The sequence below is a fragment of the Phalacrocorax aristotelis genome, chromosome 23 (assembly GCF_949628215.1).
Source record: "Phalacrocorax aristotelis chromosome 23, bGulAri2.1, whole genome shotgun sequence".
NCBI lineage: Eukaryota > Metazoa > Chordata > Aves > Suliformes > Phalacrocoracidae > Phalacrocorax > Phalacrocorax aristotelis.
In genome coordinates this window covers 1,018,676-1,044,920 of record NC_134298.1, presented here as the reverse complement: position 1 = coordinate 1,044,920, position 26,245 = coordinate 1,018,676, and the positions used below count along the sequence as shown (strand labels likewise).

The 26,245-nt window shown below is 55.5% G+C and overlaps 2 protein-coding genes and 1 pseudogene across 2 annotated transcripts in view; 1 reads left to right on the top strand and 2 right to left on the bottom strand.

Moving 5' to 3' along the window:
• The window catches only part of LOC142068101 (T cell receptor alpha chain MC.7.G5-like), a 532,408-nt gene that overhangs the window by 36,219 nt on the left and 469,944 nt on the right, over window positions 1-26,245 (top strand). The gene's annotated exons all lie outside the window — the stretch shown is intronic.
• On the bottom strand, window positions 15,927-17,444 carry LOC142067896 (olfactory receptor 6F1-like; annotated as a pseudogene).
• LOC142067906 (feather keratin Cos1-1/Cos1-3/Cos2-1-like) lies at window positions 20,741-21,899 on the bottom strand. The gene is made up of 2 exons (XM_075116912.1): window positions 21,766-21,899; window positions 20,741-21,397 (listed from the first exon to the last, which is right to left on the bottom strand). The coding sequence occupies exons 1-2, from the start codon at window positions 21,841-21,843 to the stop codon at window positions 21,083-21,085; spliced, it is 393 nt and encodes a 130-aa protein (XP_074973013.1). The 5' UTR covers window positions 21,844-21,899; the 3' UTR covers window positions 20,741-21,082.

The following is a 26,245-nucleotide window of genomic DNA, read 5'->3' as shown; positions in this document are numbered from 1 at the left end:
AAGGTTTGGATCCCACCTGGACGTGGAATTCAGGTCTGTCCTCCCGCTGGGATGTTCCCAAAGACCTGTCAGAGAGGATTCAGGGTCTTGCAGGGAATGCAGGACATCTCGAAGAGCAAACAATAGATATATATGTTGGACTATGGGGGCACAAAATAACCCGTTCCAGAATGACAATTCCCATGACCTGAGGGCGTTTTTACCCACGCTACGTCTGAAACGGATTGCTCATTTGGCCAATCTTTCCCTTTTTCTTCATGTCTGTAACATCTCGGGCATCCTGAAAAGTGACCGCCACGACAGCATTGCTGCCGGTGTTGCAGGGAGACACTTCAGAGCCTGAGCTCAACGTGGGGCTTCTCCCATGAGCCTTGACTCAACAGACCCAATATTCTCTGGGGACAGGAGCCTTTCAGTGTCTTGAGAGACTCGAGCACCTGAGCAAGTTCAGCAGAGCTCACCGTAAAGGCGTGTGGAAGGTGAGCGCGGCTGGTTCACTAAGGCTGTCAGATCAAGTCTCTTTTCTTTTCAAAGGGATGAAAAATAGAAGGAAAAGTGAAACAAAGCACACAATCACACCAATCTCTAAGTGATAAGGGAGACAAGGAGGGAGACCAGAGCTCTGCAGCCGCTAATTGATGGGACATTAGGAAACTGCAGGTGTGGCTTTGAAGTGGGTCAGGCTGAGCTTTGTAAGGGACAAGAGGTGACAAGAGGAAGATGAGGACTATGGATGTTTGAGGGGGGTCCTCTGGGACAAGACAACACTTTTGAAGGAATGCTTAGGGGAAGGGTCAAAGGTGGGGGCAGAGAGTGGACTGGGGATGAGCAAGGAGAGGCAAATAAAGAGGAGGAAAGAAACAGGAGCCAGCTCAACACAAGGAGGGGCTGGTCAGTGCACTTGGTGGCATGAGCCCTGCGCCTCATCACCACAGTCCCCCCTGACTTCTTATGAAATCCTTACTTAGCCATCCTTCTGTGCATCTTCACTCCCTTTCCCAGGTGGGAGTGCTGCAAGGTCTGAGTGCCAGTAACTGGAGAGAGCGGTGTGAAAGAGAGATGTGGGTGCCAGCCACAGGGCAGCCGCCCAACGGCCATGGGGTCCGTAGGCTTGGGTGCCAGCCACCGGAGAAGGGGCTGCAGGTCGCAGGGCCTTTCTCTTTTTGTGCCAGCAGCTTGAGGGACTGAAGGATAAGCAGTGGGCTTATGACTCCGGGGGGTGAGGGGTGTGTGTTTTCACTGGCAACTCATTGTCACAGGCATACCTTACCCAGTCAAACAAAGGGCCACTTAGACAATGAAGGGAGTGGAGCATGTCTCATTTGGAGAAAGGCTGAGAGAGCTGGGACTGTTCAGCTCACCCCTTCCCCTGTGGAATACTTTGTCCTTGTGACCTCTGGGTTGGTGGTATCCAGCAGCCCCACTGGAGCCAGGCTCCTCTCTCACAGTGTGGGTTAGGCCAGCAGAATAAGACACAGCGAGAGCCCCTGGGCTGCTGCACAGCAGGGTTCATCCCCTCTTTCTGAGGACTTGGGGGACAGCATTGTTCCCAGGCAGATGAAGAATGACAGAGGAGAAGTGACAGGAATGGAAGAGAGTTCTGTTCCCTAGAGGAAATAGCAGTGTCCCCAGAGAGGTGAGGACCCCAGGGAAAGATGTGATATCTCAGTGGGGAAGGAACCCCTGACCTCCCAAATGGCCCAGCAGTGAATGTGCAGAAGAGCAGGTGATTCTAGCTGGGAGGCGAGAGCTGCACTGGCAGCTGACTGGGAACAGCCTCTTCCCATGACTGCACACCCCACAGCCCCCAGGCACCCTCACTGTGGAAATGTTCAGAATGCCATTGGCTGAGGGAGCCCCAGATGTTGCTGCTGGAGGAGGGAGAAAGCCAGAAGAAGCATTTCAGGCACAGGAAGAACAGGCCATTTCTCTTCCCTGCTCCTTCCTTTCCTCCCCCAACAGAGTCATTTCCGGCAGCTCTGTTATCTCGGGGCTGGGAGGTGGTTTTCTGTCTCTCTGTCACTCAACGAACACGCAGGTTGGTCTCAGCATGCAGCTCAGATATCTCATCCTCATGGCCTTCCCAGGGCATCTTCTGGGTAAGTCCTGGCTATTTGTCAATGCATACTTCTTCTTCTGTGGAAATCCTTGCCAGCCTTTTCAGGTCCACATGGGAAAATCTTTTTCAGTAACAGGAAAATGCTGGGAAATGTCACCTCACATGCGTGGTTTTGCACTGGTCCTCTCACGACGCTTTTACTGTTGGAAAGGAGAGAGGAGAGATACCTCAGACCCATCCTCCATCTCTTCTCTCCCCTTATGAGCCATTTCTCTCTGCCTCTCTCTTCTGAGCCACCTGCTGTCACCGTGGAAGGTCTCAGATGCCTCTGCAGTCCCACATTTCTCCCTTTCCATCACAAATTAGGAGATCCTGTCAATGCTGCTGCAGGGACTTTAAAGCTCTCATCCCACTGACATTGTTAGGGTCCTCAAGCCTGTCACCTGGCAGGCACAGACCTGCTGTGGCCTGCAGTTTCCTCCTGGTTGGCAACACAGCCCGATCTCCCTCTTTAGCTCAGCTGCGAGTTTAGTCAGGGAGCTAGGAGCCCTGGGATACAAGAGGGATGGGGAAGGAGGATGAACCTTTTTACTGTAGCTTATGGGCCCCTCAACCTGCTGGAGGCGTGCTGGTCCAAGTACACAAAGTCCCTTAGACACTGCGTTGAGTAAATTCCTGTGAGCACGTGACTAAGTAGGTATATCAATCACTGGCCAGACCCACCCAGGGGCACCCAGAAGGCATTTTGACAGAGAGTTGTGGCCTTCTTTGCTCTCTCCTAGACTAAAGAATTAAACTAGATTTGAGTCAAGTCATCAGGATGCCTCCAGATGTTCAGCCAGTCCAAGTGCCAAGTCTGTGCCTGAGGGGCAGATGTAAATTGCATAGAAAGCTCTGCTGTCTGCTAAAGTACAAGCTGCACAGACATGAGCCATTGCATTTACATATTAGTGATGTGTTCATTCACTATTAAGAATCGCAGGCACATCCATCCTCCCCAAAAGCAACCGAGTGTCTTTTGTCTCGAGACAGAGACACCTTAAAAATGGTTCCATTATGTCTTTCCACCTTGAACGTCAGCCATGGCAGTTGACTTAAGGAGCTGCTGTACCTTTTTCTTCTCCTGTCTGCACGACTGATGGTAAAACAAAACAAAGCTTGATCCAGGCAGTTCCTAGCACATAGGCCCTCATTCCCCTGCTTTCTGCAGGCTGCAAATGCTGAGGTCTGCACACAGAGGTGAGCTTGAATTAATGAAATTGCTCCCAAGTTTATTTGCAGGTAAATGCATTTTCCTTAAAAGCCATAAAAAACCACCCTTAAATAGCAGCTGAGAGGAAAAGGAGACTTTGTATCAGCATACCAGCATTTCAGTTCACGTGTCTGCGTTGAACTAGTTGCCTCCCCTCTCAGTAGCTTTTCCTGCCTCCCCTCTTGGGCTTTGCTTGTGAGGAGTTTGAAGATGTGCAGGGTCAGAGAGTGGGTCATGTCTCTGCCGCCAAACCAATCCCTGAGCACAGCCTTGGGCAGGGGTGTTTCCGTGGGCCCATCACCTTCCTGCAGCAGTTCCACAGGTCCCCTTCCACGGGGGGAAGATCCTCTCCAACCCCTCTGTGGGTAAAGGTGTGGACAGCGACTGCCTGGGGCCCAAGGCATTATGACTAAGAAAACAACAGAATAGGGCTCATCCTGGGATCTCAGAGTGGCCAAGGGGGGCTGCACCACCACACACAGTACCCAGGAACAGTGCCCTAAACGGGCTCACAGCACGGTGCCTCACACTCCCCTTCCTCTGGGAAAGGTGAAGGCTCCTCTTTTGCCTCCACTCTGGTCAGCCTAGATCAACAGCTTGCTCAGTGACCGCTTGGGAGAGTGTCCCCAGAGGGAAGGACAACACACAGAAAGGGGCTGGTGAGAGGTTGCATCACTTGTTGTTTATTTCCCTCCTCCCGAGGTTTCACCTCTTGCTTTCTCTCTTGCTATTTTCCTTTTCATTATATTATTATTATTACTATGACTACCACTACTTTTACTGTTTCATTTTAATTATTGAACTGTTCTTATCTCAACCCACACGTTTTTTTACTTTGGCCCTTTCAGTTCTCTCCGCCATCCCACTGGGGCAGGGGGAGTGATCGAGCGGCTGTGTGGTGCTTAGTTGCTGACTGGAGATAAACCAGGACAGGTTTGAGTGTGTTTTCTTTCCCACAACAAGCTTTTCAAAAGCCATTTTATGAGATGGGATGGGCAGTGTGGCAAGAAACTGAATTTGTTGGTTCCTGAGATAGCTTTTGGAGATAGAGGGAGAAAGGCCACCGTGCTGGGGGTGCTGAGTGGGGCAGTTGGTGTCTGGAGGGTTTGGGTGCATTGACCGTTGTGTTTGTGAGAGCTGCAGCCTTGGGGTGTGCTGACAGGAGCTTGGGGCTAGACACCGTGCAGGAGCCAGGAGAGGCCACCCCAGCCAAGGCTTGAGGATGGAGAGAGAGAAGACGCAGGCATCAGGGAAGGAGAGACTCCCAAGATGTTTCACAGGAGGATGTGTCAGAGCGGTTGGTCACCAGGCACAGGCCTATCCCCTTTATACCCTTCACCTAAGGAATGGTAAAGCAGAGAGACACCTTCCAAACAATCCCCACCTACTAAGTCTCCAGTTTTGATGCTCTGCCCTTGTACCAGCAGAGGAACGGCCAAGCCCCACAGAATATCTCGTATGAGGCAGTAGCTGGCTCCAAGCACAGTGGCCGTCTCACCACATCGCTGAACACCACGGGGAAATACAGCCTTCTGTGGCTGGAGGAAGTTGAGGTCTCTGACAGTGCCTTGTCCATCTGTGCTGTGCGTGACACGGTGGTGCAGGGAGCTTCCTTGGCTGTGCAACAAGCCAGGGGAGGGAGGGGAGGGGGTGTGTCTGTGCAAGGCTGAACTCAAGGGAAAGGACCCTCAGCACTATTTCCTCAGTGCAGCCAGAGATCTGCAGGCCATGATCTTGCAGGAGGGTCCCCTGTCAGTGGCCTGAGAGGATGGAGGAAGTGGTGAAAGTGCCTCAGGTTCCCTTGACTCCACCATGGGTTACCTGGTCATTCTGCACAAAGGCTCTGGCGAGGTGATGCGCAATGAAGGACATTGGGGCTCTTTGTGCAGTGCTTCCTTGCTGCTCCTCTTTGCTTTCTGCATTTTCCTGCTGCACGCTGCTTCTTCAGGGTTTCCTGCAGGCCTGTCTCCTAGAATGCCTGCTCCAGGGTGTGTCCCTCAAGAGGTCAGAGTTCAAAGATGGAAAACATAAATTATGTGCCATGCGGCAATCATCCTTCCTGGGATTAGCTATGATTACAACAATTTTGGAAAAGACTCAGAACTACCCTGTGGACCCTCCAGTTGCTGCGTGGCCATGTGCTGGGATCCGGAGGACCTGCTGTCCCCAGCGCACTCTGCCCACCCTTGGAACCCTCCCCATGCCATACCTCGCGGCCTTCCCCCAGCCCCGCCTCATTTCTTCTGCAGTGGGAGCAGGCTGTACAGCTCGATCCAAGATCTCAGTGGGGGAGCAGACCACCAGGCAGAGGTGGGCAACAGGCCCTGCCAGGAGAAGGGCTGGCCTTGGGGAAAGCTGCCTCGTGGCTGGGGGAAGGCCAGGCATGACAGAGCAGCAGTGGGAGGTTGGGCACTGGCTGCTGCCCTTGGGGTACCCTGTGTGGTGGGATCTGGGGGTGTGTGAGGGGCATGAGGGCCCTGGTGTGTGGCCTGGCCGGGCTGATTTCATCACCAGCCTGTGAGTCACCTTAGCCCTGCACATCTGTGTAACTGCTGGGCTGTGCAGGGAACTGTTTAGAGGGTGGGGGTTTATAGGTGACGTGCCCTTGCTACCCTTGCCCTTGGGTGCAGGCCATGCCCCCTCATTCTTGGGACAGGTGGCAGGATGAGGAGGAGAAGGTCTGGGGTTCTTTTGAAGGCTTTTCCTCACACCATTCCCACTCCTGCATCCTTTGGGGCCATCTACTGACTGAGTTTCTTTTCCCAGCACAGGGCTACCCGAAGCAGCAGCAACTCCCTTCTTCACAGGCTTGTGAGCTCTCCGAGCCTCTCAGATTCTCTGGCATCACCAGACTCCACTCTAAGGGAAAGCGGTGGTCAACCTCCCTGTCTGTAGGACATGCTCTGAGGCCAAGGGACTGTATCTGATCAGAGATTGCAGAATACAGGGCCTGATTGCCACTGGCTGTGGAGGAGCTGAGTATGTCTTCTCCTGCTCCAAGAGGCAGTGACTGGAAGGGACCCATTGTCTTGAATCCCACCATCCCCTTTCCTCTTCTGATTGTGCCCCCGCCTTACCGCCTGCCACAGAAGACAATGCCGTTCATCCTTTGCAATACGAGACAATGTCCACCAAGAAAAGGATTATGTGGAGGCAGAGGCTGGGATGCAGAAAACTTTAATGACTCTGAAGGGGGAAATGAGTCAATTCTAGAGGAGGTGGCCAGTGCAGGGAGAGCACCAGCGGCTGCTGAAAGCCTGCATCCATCACGCACACTGGAGATCCCACAGGCCTGCCATATGGAGGGATAGGGGCCAGCAGGTGCCCCGTGTTGTCTTTGCAGGTCTTACAGACCAGAAGAACATAAGACAAGAAAGAGATGGAAGAGAGAGTAAGGTAGGGAAGTCAGACCTTGTCAATGTTTCCAGAGAGCCCCAGAAGGCCTCCTTTGGAAGGGCAGCAGTAGATGCTCAACCTCTCTGAAATCAATGGCCAGGAGCACTGTCCTCAGTCCAGCATGAGCTTTTGGGTTCCTGGGGATCCTTGCCCAGGCTGTCACCAGTGGCTTTAGCAGGGGAGGCACCTTCTGCCACAGTAGCGGCTGGTAATGCAGGAGAGGTCAAAGCCCCCGGAGGAGATGGGCACTCCATCACAGCTCAGGATGCTGCCAACAGCAGCGGAGGTGGACGAGCCCACCACGGTGCTCTGTGGGAAGGAGCTGAGGATGGGGCCGGGCAGGGTCACCACCACAGCCGGGGGCTCAATGACGACAGTGGAGTTCTGGCACTGCCTGACACAGGGCTCATTGCAGCTGTTGGCCAGCGGGGTCGGGCCGCAGGGCCAGCATTGCAGGTGCTGGCTGTAGCAGGACATGTCTTGGGTCCAGAGATGCACCTCCTATAGAGGGTAGGGAGGAAGCAGAACACAGCCTTGTGTGAGGAGCAGCCAAGTTGACTACCGAGCGGGCAGCTGAAAACTGTGCCAGGAGCCACACTGTCTTCATTCTCCTACAAAGAGCAGCGTTGCCCTGGTTGCTTTCTCCTAGTTCTTTAACCAAGAGCCCCCTCAGCCACATCCCATCCTCTCTCTAGCACACATTCCTCCTCATTCCCTCTCCCATGACAAGGAGCTCCAGGGCCCAGCACAGGACCAGACAACATCAGCTCAAATGTCCACCAAGGAGAGATCTCACTTTGGAAAAGGAGGAGAAAGGGCTCAAGGCTCACTTGTTCCCAAGGAGAAGGAGAGGCAAGAGAAGTGGATGAGAGAGCAGGGACTCAGGCTCGCCTTATACCTGCCTTTCATTGCCACAGGAACGCAGGTGCCCTTTGCAGAGGTAACAATTTCCTGACAAGTTCATATTGAATGCAAACTATCGCAGCTAATGATATGTGCTGTGCTGTGATTTCCTGTGCTACCGCTCTTTCATTTCCAGATTTGTGCCATGCCCATTCCCCAGTGGCGGTTTCTTCTGAGCACTGGGATGACAGGCCCCAGGATTTCTAGGGCAGGAATGCAGTAGTGCTGGCAGACGACTCAGCTCAACTACTGGATGGATCCAGAGCAGGGAACTGGCATCAGCCTGGGTCACTCTGGTGGGGCTGTTTGAAGTGTTGTTTTCAGGAAGAAGCTCCAGCGATCCTCAGCTGGACATCCAGGGGTTGTCTGCAGGTTTTGACCCCATCCTGCATAGCAACACCCTCAGGAAAAAAGTCTGGCGTGTTTTGACTCGTCCTGTCTCTGTGAAGTCTGTGAGCACACTACCAATGCTATGGGCATGCCTGGTGCCTTGTCCTTCCCCACAATGCTCTAGTCCTCCTGTGGTTGTCTCCAGCTGTCCTAAGCAAGGCCCGTGACTGGTTGTGTTCCTCCATGTGCCCCTGTCTTGTGTGCGCTTGTGTGCAGCCAGGTTGGTGTGGATGCACGCAGAAGAAGAGATCTGTGTGCAATTCCACAGTGATATGTATAAGCGTGTGTGTCCTTCTGTGTCCCTCATCATGAGGAAATGTGCTGATCATGGCAGGGACACTCTCCACTGCTCTGTCCATGAGCACCACAAAGCAGCATTTTCCCAGGGTCAGAAGGAGACTGAGTGTACTTGAGCAGCGATGGCACCAGACTACTAGACATCTGTGCAGGGAAGAGGCGTGGAAATGCAGCTCCTGTCCCCTGAGCCCTCCTTTTCCTGCCCCTCCAAAGCTCAGACTCCGCTGCTGCCAATTTCAGACCACAGCAGGGAAGGTTTCACTCCAGGTTGGATCCTTAGTTTTACTCGGTACAAACAAATTGGGAGTGCCTCAGCACGGCTGGCAGTCCCCCACCCTGCCTCTCCACGCCAGGACATAGCAGTTCTCCCAGAGCTACAGAGTTCAAAAGGATGGGGATTGCTTTATGGGCAAGGAGAAAGGCTGAAGAATCGTGCTGAGCATTGTGCTGGCCATCCCTGCAGAGTGGACCTGCTTCCAATGCCGTAACGGTGGTGCCTGGTATGGGACACAGGCCCCTCTCATGTCCAAGCCAATGCCAAACGTATTTATGCATCGACCAGGTGCTGCGTGAGGCAGGGGCTGAAACCTTGTCCCAGACAGATGCTGAGCAAAACAAACATGAAGGCTGCTATAGCTGTGCTGTGAGTGGAAGGACAGACCCTGTGGCTTGCACAGCAAAGCCAAAGGACCAATGACTGCTTTGGACTTCAGCCCACAAATGCCTTCATGCCCCGCACAGGAATCTTGCTCTGAGTGCCCAGCAACTGCCCCTGGGAGGGAAGGGACATTGCATTTGAGATGGCATCCTGCTGTCCTGCAGGGGTGTCTAGGAGAGAGCTCCTTTCTGACAAGGACTGGACATAGTGTGTAAAGTTCCTGAGCCCATGTCCCTGCCTGAATGTCTGCCTGCCTGGGCTCAGGTCTGACTTGGAGACAGGGCAGCTGAGGGCTTCCTCCCTTCCCTGTAGTGACCTTCGGTGAGATCAGTGCCAGGGAGCTCTGCTGGGAGAGCACAGCCGGAGCTGATTCCCCTCTCAGTGGAGCTGCTTTTGAGCTGACGCTCTAGTGTAGCCCTTGTACTCTCCTTGGAGGCACAGTTGCTTCCCAAATCCATTCCTCTCATGTCCCAGGTCCTTGAGGTGGTGGTTATTTCAGGAAGCTGATTTGCCACGCTGCCTTCTCAGCTCCCACCTTCTGTCTGTCCTACACCTGTGCTCCACGGATGCAGAGTGCATCTGCATGGCTCCAAAGCAGGTGGGAGATGTCATGCCGGGGCCGTGCTTTCCCTGAGGAAGGTACTTCTCCCAACCCTTCCTTCATCAGGGTAGTACTGGTGCCACAGGGAACCCCCAGCCCCGGGCAGCCCCGGGGAATCCCACAACCGGGCTGTGCCGCCAGAGGAAGTGCTCCCTCTGCCAGCAGGGATGGTCTCTGTGACAGGCTCGGAGTGGGTGAGCCCGGGGTGCTGAGACCAGCCGGGTCCTCTGCCTCTCGCGACCCTTGCCCGTTCTTATGACCGCGTACCCTGATGGAGAATTCCGGCGCCCCCAGCTGCCTGAGAAAGACGGGCAGGAGGCCATAGATTATCGGGTCAAAGTGAGACCATAGCGTGTCAGCCCCGCACTGCCTGGTGCCATCGCGCTCCTGTCGCGCCCGCTCCAGCCCCGCCTCCCCCGTGGGCAGCAATGCCGACGACCGCCCCTCCCCGCCGCCCTCGGACCTGCTCTGCGTCTGCCAAGGCCCGGGCGAGACCCCGAGCGGCGCCGGCGCAGGGCGCAGCCCCGGGGAGGAGGGGAAGGGAGACAACAGGAGAGGAGGGGAGGGGAGACGAGAGGAGGCGGCGCGGCCGGAGCAGAGAGCCGGGGCTGGCGGGGCGCAGCGAGGCGCGGGCGGCGGAGCGGCGGGATGCGGCGGTGCCGGGGCGCAGGGCTGGCGGGGCTGGCCGCCGTGCTCCTGGGTGCGCGGGGCTGGCGGCGGTGGGTGGGGGCCGGGGCGGTGCCCGGGCTCTTCCCCAGGGCGCCCGGCGCCAACTCTTCCCTCTCCTTCTTCAGCGTGTCTTTCCCCCTCCCTGCCTCTCTGCCATCCGGCGTTCCTCTTCCCTGTTCTTTTTATTCTCCTGATTTCTTCTTCATTTCTGTCAGTAACGGCTGCCTGCACGTACGCCTGCATTTCCCTGTACATTCAGCAGCTACCGTTGCCCTGAGGGTAGCCCTCTGTCCTTCACTCTCACACCCACTCTCCCTGCTCTTCCTCTCTCCATCCATCTATCCATGCCCCTGACGTTTATCTAATATCTGCATGCATGAATTTCAAATTCCCTCCCAGCCTTCTCCTGCCGCACCACACACCCACGCCAGGATCGCTCTCCATCTCTGCTCATAGGTGCATGTCCCGATCTGTTCCTGTCCTGTCTCGCTGCCATTCTTCCTGATGATTCCCTCCTAAAAGAGCCATCGGAGCTGGGCGATCTTTGACAACCCTTGTCCTTTCCTTCTCTTTTCTTGGCAGTGGCTGCTGGCAGAGCCCAGGTGCAGCAGGAGCCGTCGGCAGAGACCACCGAGGACACCGGCATCAACATCACCTGCTCACACCCCAACATAAAGATCACCGACTATATCTACTGGTACCGTCAGCTCCCGGGCAGAAGACCCACATTCATTGCGTTCTCTCTTAAAGAGGCCAAAGAGCTGCGGGACCCCGCGGGGCGGCTGTGGGTGGCCCCAGACCGCCGGTCCAGCGTCCTGCGGCTCGCCCGGCCCCGGCGCGGGGACGCGGCGGTGTATTACTGCGCCGTGGGAGACACGGGGAGAGGAGCCGGGGCTGCGGCCGGGCACGAACCGGCGCGGGCGGGGCCGGGCGTGTGGGGCGGGGGCGGGGGGACGGCCCCGGGCGGGCCCGCCAGGGGGCGCTGCCGCTCCGCCCGCCCGGCCCCGCCCGGCCCCGCCCGGCCCCGCCCGGCCCCGCCCGGCCCCGCCCGGCCCCGCCCGGCCCCGCCCGGCCCCGGGGCGCTTCCCCCGAGCGACCGGCCCCGGTAGCGGCCCCGGCCCCCGCCCTCCCACCGCGACGCAGACAGGAATCCCCCGCGACAGCGGCGGCGCCAGCGGCAGCGGGGCAGGGAGCGCGAGCGGAGCGGTGGCGGTGTCCGGCCGTGCCCGGGAAGGAGCGATTGCAGCCGCCGGCCCCGCCGGCTCCCGGCGAGGAGCAGCGCCTTGCTGCTCGGCACCGGCAGGCGGGCAGCAGAGACCCTCCTGCCGCAGGGACCGGGCGCTGCTGCTGCTCAGCGAGCAGGGGCTGGGCATCTCTTTCGCCCCACTAACATAGCCAGGCCCTCTTAGAACACCAAGGCCCAAATGATTAAGTGCTAACACAAGCCACTGCTTTGAAACCACAAGCAGAAGTGGTTTTTACTGGTGACTTTGTCAAACTCTGGGCTCAGATACACACTTCCTAACTCGGCCCTCCAGCTCCACAGTCCACTTCCCAGCCACTCCTGCTGCTGGTCGAAAGGCATCCTGTAGATGCAGCAGTTCTACCTCAGCATCAATATGAGAAGGAGATCCCGATTGTCAGAGACACCTTCACGTGGATCCCGCGGTTGCCGGTGTTTGGGGCATAGAGGTTGTTGCACAGGACTCCCCTTAACCTCAGACCGAGCGCCACAAAGCGATGAGCTAGGTTGCCCTACGGGGCTGAAGGTCTGAGGCGAGTGAGAGCTGGAAGGAGGCCTCTGGGCATGGGGTGCTGGGCCCAGCCAGTCCCCAGTGAGGCCTGTGTGGCTGTAGGAGCTGGCAGAGCTGGCAAGTCCATGCTCAGAGGCTTCAGAGGCAGAGAGGAAAGGTACAGCCCTCTTCCCTGCCTCAGCCGGGGAATGTTGTGGCAGCTAGAGCTGTATTACAAAGGAACTCCTGGCAGGTTTGCAGTCACTGGAGAGCAGAGGGCAGCCCACTGTCATTCTGCCATGGCCTCAACTGAAGAGCAGCACCCTGAAGTGCCCGTGGGAGCAAGGTTGGAATGGGGGCTGCTCTGCTAATAACCTGCTTCGTGCAGTCCCTGCCAACTCTGTGAGCAAAGGGGCCTGGGTGAGAAGGGGCAGAGGAGCCCTGCTCCCAGCAGCCAACAGCAGAAGATATGAAATCAAGTGACCGTTTTGCTTGCCTGGGTATTGTGGTTCTGGGGCCCAAGGCAGGACAAGCTGCTGGAGGTTGTGGGTAGGTGAAGGGACAAAGAGGGACTGCCTGTACAACAGGGAGCTGTGTGCCGCGTCCTCCCCCTGCCAGAGTGAGGGAGTTTGTCTGTCCCTGTGCAGCTGGTTTCTGCAGCAGATGCACTTTACAGAGATGTTGCTCTTGGAGTGCCTTCTCTATGGGCAGAGGAGAGGGGAGAGAGTGTGCCAGCCCTGGGGCCAGGCACTTCAGTGTGTGCCAGGTCCTCTCTCCATCCAGGCACGCCCAGGGACAGGGTGGACACGGGTGGGCACAGGGGTGCCTTCTCCATCTCCTGCAGAGCTGGGTGCAGGCCTGTGCAGCTGGCTAGGTGGTTGATGTCAGACATTCACAAGGGATGCCTGTCCCTTTGACATGAGCCGGTTACCTCGCTAGAGAGCCTTTTTGTGGTAGAGGCTGGGGGACAGACCCGAAGAGGCCTGCCTGGAGCAGCAGGGAGGGAGTTCTGCTCCACCCTCTGGGCTGTGGTTTGGAGACCTCTTTGGTCTGGCAGAGGCAGAAGAAGAGGTAGGGTTGCAAGCATCAGAACCCTCATGCTGGCAGGTCCCTAGGCACCCCATGAAGGGAGAGTGTGACATGGTCCTCATTTTCCTGGCAGCCCTGGTGGAACTGGCAGACTTTGGTGAGATGCAACTTTCAAGCTGGGAGAATGAGGCCAGAGTTTGTGCAGCTGGTGGTGGAAGGGAGGAGATGTGAGTCCTGGCTCCGTGGGGGATCTGCGAGTGTTTCTGTAGGGAGAGTAGGGGCTGCAGGTGGCTACAGCAAATAACCTGGGAGATGTCAGAAGTAATGGGCATCAGAGGAGCAATAAGAACTCCCCAGAAATTCGCAGGCACTCAGCATTCCTGAGTGTGCTGCTAACACAGATGAAGCCTGAAGGAAAGAAAGATGCTAGGGAATGGAGCAATGCGGCATATAGGAGCTTCTCTCCTAGGTGTATTGGATACAATGCTACCAATGTCTGTAGGGGTGGTCGTAAACCTTGGGCAACACATGGAGCAGGCTAACTCAATGCAAGAAGAGCTGAAATGCCATACAAGGACAGGGCAAGGGCAGAGGATGCGCTGTGTCATATGGAGGAACTCTTCGAGCAAGATGATGTGGTGAGAGGTGGGAGAGGAACAGCTGATGTCTTCTGCTGCGGAAGGAGAGACCAGTAGCTAACATAGGTCAGGGGCAGATGTGGGGAGAATGAGTGGACTGAAAGACCAGTGAGTATGGCTGAAAAGCAGGCTGATCTGGGGTGTGAGGAGCGGCAAGAACCTGCAGAAAGCAGTGTGCAGGGCCAACCAGCTCAGCCTTTCAGAGGCTTGGAGAAGTGATATGGAAACTGGGGACAGTGAGCAGGCTGACGAAGTGATAGACAGAAAGGTACACAGGCAAGCAAAGCTGAAAACTCCTTCTGGCTTCACAGGTCATGCCCAGAGGGACACTGTGCTCCAGTTCCCAGCAAAAATGACCGTCCAGGAGGGACACAACGCAACTCTGCACTGCAACTTCTCCACCAGCTATTCCAATCCTTACATCTTCTGGTACCAGCAGCGCCAGACCCAGTCCCCTCAGGTGCTGCTGCGGCTGGACAAATGGAAACCTCAGGTGGATTCAGGGAGGTTCTCCTCCAAGCTGTCTGCAGAGGACTCCCAGGTGTCTCTGGATGTGCAGGGTGCCGAGCTCCAGGACAGCGCTGCCTATTTCTGTGCACTGAGCCCACGCTGGTGCCCACAGCTTGCAGCGCTGCACAGAAACGTGGTGGGGTGCTCTGAGGAGTGGTTCCCTCCCTGCCACTGCTTGCATGCAGCCCTGAGCTCAGCCTGGCCAGCAATGGCACCTGGGGGCTGTGGTGAGGCTGGGCCTCTGCCTCCCCAGCCTGTGCACCTGCAAAGCACATGCCAGCCTGGATTTTACAGCTGTGTCTAGATCCAGGGTCTTTGATGATGAAAATGGACAAAGAAACCTGACCTGGGGCAGACCCATTGGAGGCTACACCATAAACAAACCAAACCAGGCTTGGGAATGCCTGCTGCTTAAAATAGCTGGTACATTGCAGTGAGTACCCAGGGCAGGTAACCTGTCAGTTTGTCTTCTTGTTCCCCTTCCCTGTGCCAGCGAGTGGTCCCATTCCTTTCCATGTTTCTTCTCCTTCTCATGGAAATCACTAGTGCCGAGCTGAGAGGGAACCCTATGTCCCTGAATCCATGCTCAGGCAATCCCACCCCAGCACTGCATGGGGAAGCTCAGCTGGAGGGTGCTGACTTTCCAGCTGGATCCTACCCTCTGAATTGGAGTCTGTTGCTCATGAAGCATGATCCCCTTCACCTGAGAAAGCCTAGGGTACTTGGTTGTTGTCCCACTGCTGTTCCAGGATGGCCTGCCTTCCCAGGCGATGTGGGTCTGATCCACCAGCCCTGTTGGAGGCTTTGCATGCCCCTATTTACCTCAGAGGGCTCTAGGCAGCGTTGATGGGGAATGGCCGGCAGCCCTCAGTGGCTTGCACCCCACTGTGCCTTGGGTCCCTTGGACATTTCAGGTCCTGCTTTTGGTTGCTCTCTGAGGCTGCAGAGGGCTTCAACACTCCACTGACACAATTCTCCCCCAAAAGCAAGGAATGACAAACAGTGAGGGCTACTCAAGGGTGGAGACAGGCTCAGGCTCTTTCTCCATCCCCAGTGGGCTGTCCCAGGGATTTTCCCAAATGCCATTGGGAAAGAGAGCCCAGCTGACAAGGGTGGGCATCAGCTTGTCCTTGGGCACTGGTGCCTGGGCCTGGCTGCAGGTCTAAGAGCCAAGTGCCCAGGACAGGTGGACACAGGAGAATCGCCTCCCGAAGCACCACTGCTTGCAGAAGGGAGGATTAGAATTTCGGTCTGGACTCAATCATCTCACCTGGAGAGCTCTACACTCAGGCAAAACCGATGCCACACTGTTCATCAAGGTGTGCCTGGCACGTTGATGCCTCCTCCTTATGGTCATGTGGACTCCCTTTGCTGTCAGTGAGCAGGAAGAAGAGCTTTGAGAGTGTGATTCATCTCTTCTGAAATGACACTCATAGGAAGGGGAAAAGCAAGTGCCCCTTGGAAGTGCTAACATCCTCCCAGTGAACGTAGAGAGAGTCTTGCTACCCAGCCGGCATTTCACAGCTCTGCAGTTTGGGGACTTTGCCAATCTCATTGAAGTGATTCCACAGCAAAGCCCAAAATGTGAGGAAGGACGGACTGTTACAGCCCAGTGTGGGGGTGTAGATGTGGAATTGCCCAGACTCATTTAGTGTGAGGCATAGAGATTTGGATGTTTTTCATTAGAGATGTACAAGTCCATTCAGATACTGGATAGAGGGAAGGAAGGGGAGTGCATATTTTGTTGACTGTCTTATGCTAGGAATACTGGCGCTAGGTAGCGATGCCAGACATTGCCAGATTTTATCTTGAACCAGGGCATGATTCTGCCAAACAGCCATGAGGATGGGGCATAGATGCATCCAGAAAACGTGGGACTAAATGGAGAAATACATGTCCATTTCCTAAAGCAGTGAGCCGGCTGCTGGGACTTCTTTAGGGGATTGATATGAATCCCTGACAAAATGAAGGACTTGGGAAACTGGAATACAAACCTGTGTGAGGACCACTCCTCCAGGGTTCTGTTGCACTGTGTCTGGATGGGGTTTGTGACCCTTTCCAAGCACTGGTCTTTAGAGCACTGTGAGGCCTTCTGAATTTACCCAGGAGTGAACAGAGGGAGGTGGGAGCATCAGAACCGAGGCTCAGCCCAGCCTAAGATGGCTGTAAGGTGAGTGAGATGAGCTCACTGTGGGATTGGTGGCTTCTCCCTCCCTGTGATGCTCAGGTGCACTTACACCTCCGTGAGGACCTTCTGCAGGGCAGAAGCTGTGGGAGGGAGCGGGTGAATCTGTTTGCTTCCACTGAGGCTCTTTGAGAAGCCACTTCACTTCTTCTGGGAAGCCCACCCCAGAGCTTGCTTCACTTCTTTCTTCCTGAGTGTGTAAATGAAGGGGTTCAACAAGGAGTTAAGACTGTGTTAAAGGTAATCGCAAGTTTGTTCAGGTCCAGGAGTTCTCAGCCGATGGCTTGACATACAGAACAGGGTGGAGCCGTACCAGATCATGATGACACGGAGATGGGCAGAGCAAATGGAAAAAGCCTTTTTCTGGCCATGGGCTGACTGGATTCTCAGCATGGAAGGGGTGACGTACATGTAGGACAGAAGGGTGAGCACACAGGAGGCCACCACAATAATTACAGAGACAAGGAAGGTCACTAGCTCCATGGGCCGTATGTCACTGCAGGAGAGGGCAAGGCAGGAATCTATATTGCAGAGGAAATGATTGATGACATCTGGAGCACCTAGCGTGAGTCTGGATGTCAGAAAGGTCAGCAGCGAGATGGCCAGAAAGCCTCCCAGCCAGGAGCTGAGTGCCAGCCGAGCAGAGAGGACACTGCTCATGACAAAGCTGTATCTCAAGGGGCAGGACATGGCTGAGTGGTGGTCATAGGCCATGACAGAGAGGAGAAAACACTCAGTGGAGCCTAGGGAGAGAAGAAAGAACAACTGGAGGATGCTGACACTGGAGGAGATGGTCTCGCTAGTCCCCAGCATGCCTCCTATGGCTGTGGGAGCAACACCCATAGCGTACCACATCTCCAGAAAGGAGAGATTACGGAGGAAGAAGTACACCGAGGTAGGGAGGTTGCTGTTCTTCCACATGAGGGCTATGGTGGATGCCTTGCCTCTTACTGTCAGGGAGTACGTCAGTGCAAATACCACCACAGGGGAGACCTGGGAATGCCACCTGCCTGGGAAACCAAGAAGGACAAATTCTTTCTTCCACACTTGTCCCATTTGCCATGTGCCCCCCAAGCACCGAGGTTCATCTGCAGAGCCAGGAAAGTTTCTGTGTGAGTCTGCATGCCTGTGCTGGTCCTTCAGATGCTACTAGTAGTGCAACAAAGCCATCATCCCTGACAAAGTAGTTGGTGCAGAGCACAGGAAAACAGCACGTACGCTAAGTTAAAATCGATGGGGAAACCCTTTGCTGCAGAAACACATTTGGACACTTAGATCTGACCCTGAAGGTCAGGCCTACACCATCAAATGACCATGGGGAATTATTTCTTAGATCGAGCGCGGGCATTTCCTTCAGATGATGTGGAATGCAATTGCTTCCGTGAGATGAAAATCCCACTTAGGAAACTGTGGAGAGCAGGCTGAGGGTCTCCAGCTACCTGAAAGGCTGTTGCAGAGGAAGGGAAGAACATCCCTGCACTCTTCAAGGCAGGAAATACAGAGTTGCAATCTCAGTAAATGAGACCAAGGGAACAGAAAAACCATCATGACAACGTGGCGCTGGAAGAGATTTTCTGACCTCTTCAGTTGATCACAGGGGCTTCCAACTGAGATGGCAGCAGCACAGGGCAGCAGACTAGCATGACAGTCATTACACAAGGACTCGTGGTCTTGTCTATTTGCTCTCTTCCACGTCTCAGCACAGGAAGCTTTTGGAAATAGCTCCATTATCTCCACTGACATCTGCTTCTCAGCATGTCTATGAAGGGTAAGACGCACCTCTCTGTAATTCTGCCATCTCAGAGTCGGGGGAAGGACTTCTGCTGACCAAGTTGAAAGATGTATGATGAAATACTCTTATTGCAGCTCCTCAGCTTACCCCCCTTCTTTGGGTGGAGAAAAGACACTTGCGAGAGAGAAATGGCTCAGCTTGCCTCGTATACAGGCCTAAAAGCCCTCTAGAAGTGCCAGGTTGTTTCTGAGGACTCAGGCAGGAGTCCAGCGAGCGGCTCCGATGGATAAGTCGGACATCTCAACTTGGGAAGAGGTATCCATGCCTCAGTGATTGAAGGCAAAAGTCTCTGAGCTGAATCCCCTCCAAGGCAGCTCTGCTGAGAAGCCAGCTGAACCGAGGGGTCTCATCCAAGCCCTCCCTGCAGACAAGGGGGGATTCTTCATCAGCTCTCTAGGGGAGAATCGGTTTCATCCTCAGCTGGGTGTCTAAGACAGGTGGAGCTGCATCACCACCTGAAGGATCCCTTTCCCTCCTTTCTTCCTCTTTAGGCATTTACATACCAGGAATTTCATGTGGCTCAAGAGCAGAGGAAATCCTCCTTAATCCCCTTAAATATGCAAGGCATTGGAAGTCTATGCTACGTGTCTTGGGTGGGCTTCACTCACCAGGTGCTCAGCCAATGGAAATGATCCAACAACTTCTCTTCGTGCACCATCCTCCACATGAAGCCATGGACCCCTTGGCTGAGGGAGAACATTGGGAAGAAGTTGATTTACTGGAGGATGGATGCCAGACTAGACAGCTGGCATAAACAGCACACACACTCGCACACGCACAAGTCTTGACCTCTAGGCACCTAGAGTTAGTTGAGAAGCCTCACACCAAAAGGGAGGCTGTCTACACTGTCCAGGGTCACCACACAGGTGTTAGACTTGACAGAGTCATCTTCTGCAAGTCCTGTGCCCAAGGCTTCAACGTGGTTGAGGGGAGACTGATCTGCACTTGGTGTGAAGGGCATACGCAGCTAATGAGAGTAACGTGCCCATCTTGAGCCCACTCACCCACACTAAAGCTTTCTCCCTGCCATCTGTCTGTCCTCGAGTACCTTGGACATGGATATGGGGTTTAACCGTGGGATGGGGGTGCTTGGAAGGCTAAGTAGATGTGGGCTTATTGCTCAGTGAGGAAGGGGACCTGGTGACAAATGACGGGGAAAAGGCTCACGTACTCAATGCCTGTTTGTCCTCAGTGTTTAGTGCTACGGCTTCTCCTCAGGCCTACCACATCCCTCAGTCCCCCGCAGACTCTGTGGGAGCGACGCAGCAGCCACAGTAGAAGAAGAAAGAGCTAAGGAGCTCTTCCCACCATTGGGACATACACAAGTTCATGGGATTGCTTGGAATGCATCCGAGGGTGTTCAAGGAGCTGACTGGGCAGTCACTTCTCAGTCCCTGGGATGAACATGAAGCAAATACTCTCAGAAGCCTTTTCTCAACTCACGAAAGGCAGAAAGAGGGTTGGGAGCAGGTCACATGAGACAACTGAGGGCAAAATATTCTTCACCAACCCCATTGCTTTCTATGAGGAGGTGACTGGCATTGCGGGGAAGGGGAGGGCCACTGGCTGTGGTGTACCTTGACTCTAGCAATACCTTTGATCTGCCCTCAGGGGTGCACACTCATGCACACCTATACGCACACAGAGGTATGCACACTCACAGGCATGCACACACGCAAATATGTGTGAGGTCAGACTCCTGCTTAGATATGAAAAACAAATCCCACCAAATGATCGATGTATTGGGTAGAGTCCTACCACTGTAAGCACTTCTACAAGGAGTCTGCAAATGTGCATCCAGAGCCAACTCCTTATATACACCGGCAGCAGCACCAATCCTATGAGCGCTGCATGAGGCACCTCAGCCTGGCTTTGGGTCCATCCTCCAGCACCAGCTCTGCTGCCCAAAGGTGGCCACTGAGCATTCACATTCCAGGATTGCTACAGGACAGTGCTGCGCCTGGTTCTTGTCTCAACACCGTCACCAAGGGAAACTGCACTGCCTTTCAGGGACCCCTTCTGTCTCTGGCATTCCTGCTGCCAGCCACTTTAACCCTTTCTGCATTTGGGCCATTTTCCCTGCGTGGCAGATCGTTCCTTGGTCACAGGTTACCACTGCTGAGCAGTTACAATCTGAATTTCCCCTGCAGTGTGCGCACAAACTCACACACACGAGCACAACCTGTCTGGGTCAAGACAGACTCCCCTCAGGCTACAGACACTGAGACATCAGAAGTGATGTAGTAGTGAACCTGTCTCTAGGCTCCCTTTGAGCTAAATACCCTCTCTTCAAAAGGCAGGGAAATGCCCTTCCTCAGGGGGCTCATGGGGCTTCTGAGCCCTCAGGGCCTCCTGCCTTGCTGGGCATTTGTGGGCAGAGACACAGCAGGGCAAGGCCTGATGGTCACCGGCAGCAAAGCAGCCAGAAATGTCTTCCTCAGGTCCAAGGGATGGTGCCCAAAAGTGGAGCCACTGCGGCATGTCCCAACCTCCCAATCCTCTCTGAAGGAACAAGGGTGTCCTTGTGCCCTCACCCCTTTCCACCACAGAACAACACCCCTCTGCTTTGGCAGCTTGGAGAGTGTCCACAGAGGGAAGGACCACATGGAGGCAAGGCTTGAATGCGGCACAACTTTAATGAGTCCAGAGAGGGAAGCAAAGTCACTCTGAGTGGAGGACAGCGATGCAGGGAGCCCCAGAGGCAGCCGAGAGTGTGCGGTCGTTGGCCATGGAGAAGTCCCTTCACAAAGTCTTTCTGCCTGCCCCATAGACGGAGAGGAGACAGATGGTCCCCACCAGGCTGGCCTTTGTGGGGCCTTGCTGCCAAGGGGAACCAAAGCCAACAAAGTAAAGGGAGGCAAAGGCAAGGTCGCTGAGATGTGCTGAAAACACAATCCAGGAGAGCAATTCTCTGCCCAGCACCATATTCTGAGTTCCTCAGGCTGTCTCCCTGGGGCTTTCCCAGCATCTTTAGCAGGGAGGGCACCTTCTGCCACAGTAGCGGCTGGTAATGCAGGAGAGGTCAAAGCCCCCGGAGGAGATGGGCACTCCATCACAGCTCAGGATGCTGCCAACAGCAGCGGAGGTGGACGAGCCCACCACGGTGCTCTGTGGGAAGGAGCTGAGGATGGGGCCGGGCAGGGTCACCACCACAGCCGGGGGCTCGATGACGACAGTGGAGTTCTGGCACTGCCTGACACAGGGCTCATTGCAGCTGTTGGCCAGCGGGGTCGGGCCGCAGGGCCGGCATGGCAGGCACTGGCTGTAGCAGGACATGTCTCTGGGCTGGAGGTGCACCTGGCAGACAAGGCAGGGAGGAAGCAGAGCACAAGGATGGGTGAGGTGCAGTCTATTTCCCTGTCACAAAAGAGGCAAGGTACTACTGTGCGAGGACCTGAAAGCGGTGCCAGAAACCACACAGTATTCCTTCCCCTACAAATGACAGCCTTGCCCACGGACGCCCTCTCCTAACTTGTAAACCAATGCCCCCTCTGACATGTCCCAGCCTCTCTCTAGCAGGCTTCCTCCCCACTTCTCTCTCCCGTGGCATGATGCTCCAAAGCCTGAGCACAGGCCAGAGCCAGTAGCAGCTCAAGTGTCCATCAAGGAGAGATTTCACTTTGGAAGAGGAGAAGAAGGGGCTCAGGACTCACCTGTTCCCAAGGAGAAGGAGGCAAGAGAAGTGGATGAGAGAGCGGGGACTTGCGCTGGCTTTTATACCTGCCCTTCATTGCCGCAGGAACACAGGCACCCTTTGCAGAGGTAACAATTTCCTGACAAGCTCATCTTCAATGCAGACTGTCACAGCTAATGATATGGGCTGTGCTGTGATTTCCAACACTGCTGCCTTTTCATTGCCAGGTATAGAGCATGCCCATTCCCCACTGAAGGCTTCTTGTGAGTGCTGGGATGAAAGGCCCCAGAATTTCTAGGGCAGGAATGCAGCAGTGCTGGCAGAACTCAGTTCAAGTGCTGGACGGGTCGAGAGCAGGCAAGTGAAGTCAGCCTGGGTCACTCTGGTGGGGCTGTTTGAAGCACTGTTCTCAGGAAGAATTTCCAGCATTCCTCAGCTGGACACTCAAGGGTTCCTGTGCATGAAGATGTACCCTGTCCTTCTCTTTCCCTCCTGCATCAGCTCACCTCAATGGTCACTTTTTGTTACCTTCCCAGGTGTGTGGCTTGTTCTGCTTGGTTTTGACCCCATCCGGCGTAACAGCACCCTCAGGAAAAATTTCTGGCCCATTTTGACTAGTCCCCACTCTGTGCAGCCTGGGAGTGCACAAACAATGCCATGGGCATTCCCAGGGCCTCATCCTGCCCCAGAATGCTCTACCATTGCTGCAGTTGTCCCCACGTGTTCTCACCAGAGGCCATGGTTGCATCTCTGCCTACCTGTCTCCTTGTCTTCGTGTGCAGCTGTGTTGTATAAACACATGTTAGAGCTCAACTCCGCGCATGATTCCGCACCGATGTGCATGAATATGCATGTGTATGTCCTTGTGTGTCAACCATCAGGAGGGAATATGCTGCTCACAGCGGAGACACTCTCCACTGCTCTCTCCACTAGCACCACAGAGCAGCTGGTTCCCAGGGTCAGAAGGACCCTGAGTGCATTTCAACAGCGATGGCACCTGCCAACCATGTGCTGGCCATCCCTGAGTGGATCTGCTTTCACTACATATCAGTGGTGTCTGGTATGGAACGCAGACCCCTCTCGTGTCCAAGCCAAGGCCAAATGTACTTGTGCACCTCATCGGCATGATGCTGTGTCAGGCAGAGGCTGAGACCTTGCACCAAACAGGGACTGAATGAAAGGACCCAGGAGCCTGACGTTGCTGTGTTCTGAGTAGAAGGGACAGACCCTGTGGCTGAGTGTCCAGAAGAGACCCTCTTTCCAGCAATGGACCTGTGGAGAAGGAAAGGGCAGAGGACATTCTGACTGGAGACCAGAGGGAAATTTTTCACACTGAGAACAGTCAACCGTTGGAATAATCTCCCCAAGGCAGTGGTTGACTCTGCCATGTTAGACACTTTCAAGAGTCGTCTGTACAGGGTGCTGGTCCGTCTTGTTTAGACTCTCCTCTTCTTAGAAAGGTTGGACTAGATGATCCCTGAGGTCCCTTCAACCTGTGATTCTGGGATTCTGGGATTCAGTGACATGTGTGTCTGTAGTTTAGAAGGACTTTTGACACCCTCTCCCATTCTTCCTTTACAAACAAACTGGCATTGAATGAGTTCATTAGGAGCACGATAAGGCAGGTGGAAAATTGGCTGGGCTACCAGGCTCAAAGAGTTGTGACCATGAAGCAATGGGCTGACTGGAAGCTCATGAAGGCCAGAAAGAGCAAGGACAAGGTTTTGCATGTGATGGAGGAACCGGCCCATGCAGTCATGCACGCTGGGGGCTGCCTGCCTAGGAAGCAGATCCACAGAAGAGGATGTGTGGTTGTAGGAGAGACCCAGCTGAACATGAGACCACAGTGTGCCCTTGAGGTAAACAGGACCAACCACTGCCATACTGGGCTGTGTTAGTCAAAGTGTTGCTAATAGGTCCAGGAAGGTCATCCTGGCCCTCTGGCCCTTGGGAGACCATATGTGGAGTACTGCATGCAGGTTGGGGTCCCCTCTCAAGAAGGATATCCACATACTGAAGTGAGTCCAACAAAGGCCACCAGGGTGGGTAGGGGGTTGGCAATGTGAGAGGAGAAGAGCCTGAGCGAGCTGGGCCGGACCATCTTGGAGAAGGGAAGTCTCAGGGGAGACCTTGCTTTCTGCAACTGCTTCTTCAGAGGAGACAGGGAAGATGGACATGGACTCAGATTCAGGCCACAGGGAGTACCTTCTTAGAGTGGAGGCAACGGACAGCAGCTGGGACATGGAGACATCTGATTAAGCAGTAGCTTAAAAGAAATAACAAGAACTGGAATGGGTTTCCCAGAGAGGCTGTGCAATCTCCACCCTGGGAGCTGTTCAAGGCATGACTGACTGTGACCTTGAGCAACCTGCTCTAATGGGATTGGTTCTGAGTAGGAGATTGACCTAGACGACCTCTGGAGGTGCCTTCTCACCTACATTCAGACTGTGTAACTCCCACCTTGCCCCTGCCACCCCTGACCCCAGCACACCCATGGGCACAGGTGTCCTCACAGACACTTTGCCTCAACACAACTTCTAGGCAGTGTGCTGGGACTGCAGAGAGGCAGCCGAGGCAGGCTCTCAGCCTCCTCACTGCCATGCGCAGGAAATCAGTGGCTGGTGTTGCCAGCCCCTGAGCTCGGAGGCAGCTCTGGGAAGCTGGTCCATCTCCTGGCTCAGGGCCCTGCAGCTCCCCCAGGCCGTGCCTGGCGCTGTGCGGGGTTATTGTTGCGGGGGAGTCCTTGCTCACCAGGAGGACGGGGAGAGTCCGTTTCCCAGGAGAGAAACCTCTGCCCGTGCAGAGCCACTGAGCGCTGCGGGGCCGGGCGAGACCCCGAGCGGCGCCGGCGCAGGGCGCAGCCCCGGGGCGGAGCTGGCGGCGGCGGAGGGGACGAGGAGAGAAGAGGAGGGGGAGAGGAGGCGGCGCGGCCGGAGCAGAGAGCCGGGGCTGGCGGGGCGCAGCGAGGCGCGGGCGGCGGAGCGGCGGGATGCGGCGGTGCCGGGGCGCAGGGCTGGCGGGGCTGGCCGCCGTGCTCCTGGGTGCGCGGGGCTGGCGGCGGTGGGTGGGGGCCGGGGCGGTGCCCGGGATGTTCCCCAGGGGGCTCAGAGCCAACTCTTCCCACTCCCTACCTCTCTGCCACCTCTTCGTTCTCCTTCCCAAAGCCTCCAAGTCCCCTTTCCTATTCTCCGAATTGCTTGCCCAGAATACAGCCTTCTGTCCTTCACTGTAACAACCCCTCTCCCTGTCTAATATTCCTCCCATTTTTTCACCCATCTCTCCATGAACCTACCATCTCTGTCCTCTCATCCTATTCTCTGAGACCCCTCTCTCATCTATTCCTCTGCCTCCTTCATATCTGTAGGTACAGGGCTGTTTCCCTGCACTGTGCCGTTATTCCATACATCCTCTGGCCTCCCTGTGAATTCAGCATTTTATTGCTCTGGATTCAGCCCTCCGTCCTTCAGTGTAACACACCCACCTCTCCTGTCCCCTCTCCCCCTCACCATCCTTCCATATATCCATCCATCCATCTGACTTGCGCCTGACTTGCATACTGTGTCTCCATGCCTCTATTTCAAATTCTGTCCTAGAGGATTTCGCTCGCTCCACACACCCACACCCGGATCATGGTCATATGTCCGCATCCATTCCGGACTGGTACTGTCTCCCTGTTGCTCCTTCCAATGATTTCTCTGAGAAAAGAGCCATCGGAGCTGGGCGATCTTTGACAACCCTTGTCCTTTCCTTCTCTTTTCTTGGCAGTGGCTGCTGGCAGAGCCCAGGTGCAGCAGGAGCCGTCGGCAGAGACCACCGAGGACACCGGCATCAACATCACCTGCTCACACCCCAACATACAGACCTCCGACTCTATCCACTGGTACCGTCAGCTCCCGGGCCGAGTCCCCGCATTCATCGCGCTCGCTGTAAAAGGGGCCAAAGAGCTGCGGGACCCCGCGGGGCGGCTGTGGGTGGCCCCAGACCGCCGGTCCAGCGTCCTGCGGCTCGCCCGGCCCCGGCGCGGGGACGCGGCGGTGTATTACTGCGCCGTGGGAGACACGGGGAGAGGAGCCGGGGCTGCGGCCGGGCACGAACCGGCGCGGGCGGGGCCGGGCGTGTGGGGCGGGGGCGGGGGGACGGCCCCGGGCGGGCCCGCCAGGGGGCGCTGCCGCTCCGCCCGCCGGCCCCGTGCTTGGGGCAGCGGAAGCTGACGGTGTCACAGCGTTAGTGCCTGCGCGGATTCTAACGCGCAGGTACCGCGTCACCCACAGGTACCGCGCGCCGCCACTGGAACAGAGTGTTGTCGCTAAGAGTGGAAAAGAGTTTAGACCGTTCCACCAGTGGCAAAAGGAGACGTGCGGATAGATACGCATGGTGTCATGTCTCCTGTAAAGGAGGCCCCTCCAGTGCCCCAACACTGAAAGGTTTTTTTTAAGGAGACTGACCTTGAATTTGCACCAGAAGAAAGACAACTTCAACCCCAAACTCCCCAGGAACTT

What these genes read in the sequence shown, in the direction of transcription:
- LOC142067906 (XM_075116912.1), bottom strand. Translation starts at nt 21,843, where the DNA reads ATGAAGGGCAGGTATAAAAGCCAGCGCAAGTCCCCGCTCTCTCATCCA. An exon ending in CTCCTTCTCCTTGGGAACAG is followed by an intron (nt 21,398 to 21,765) that starts GTGAGTCCTGAG and finishes GTGCACCTCCAG; the next exon opens with CCCAGAGACATGTCCTGCTA.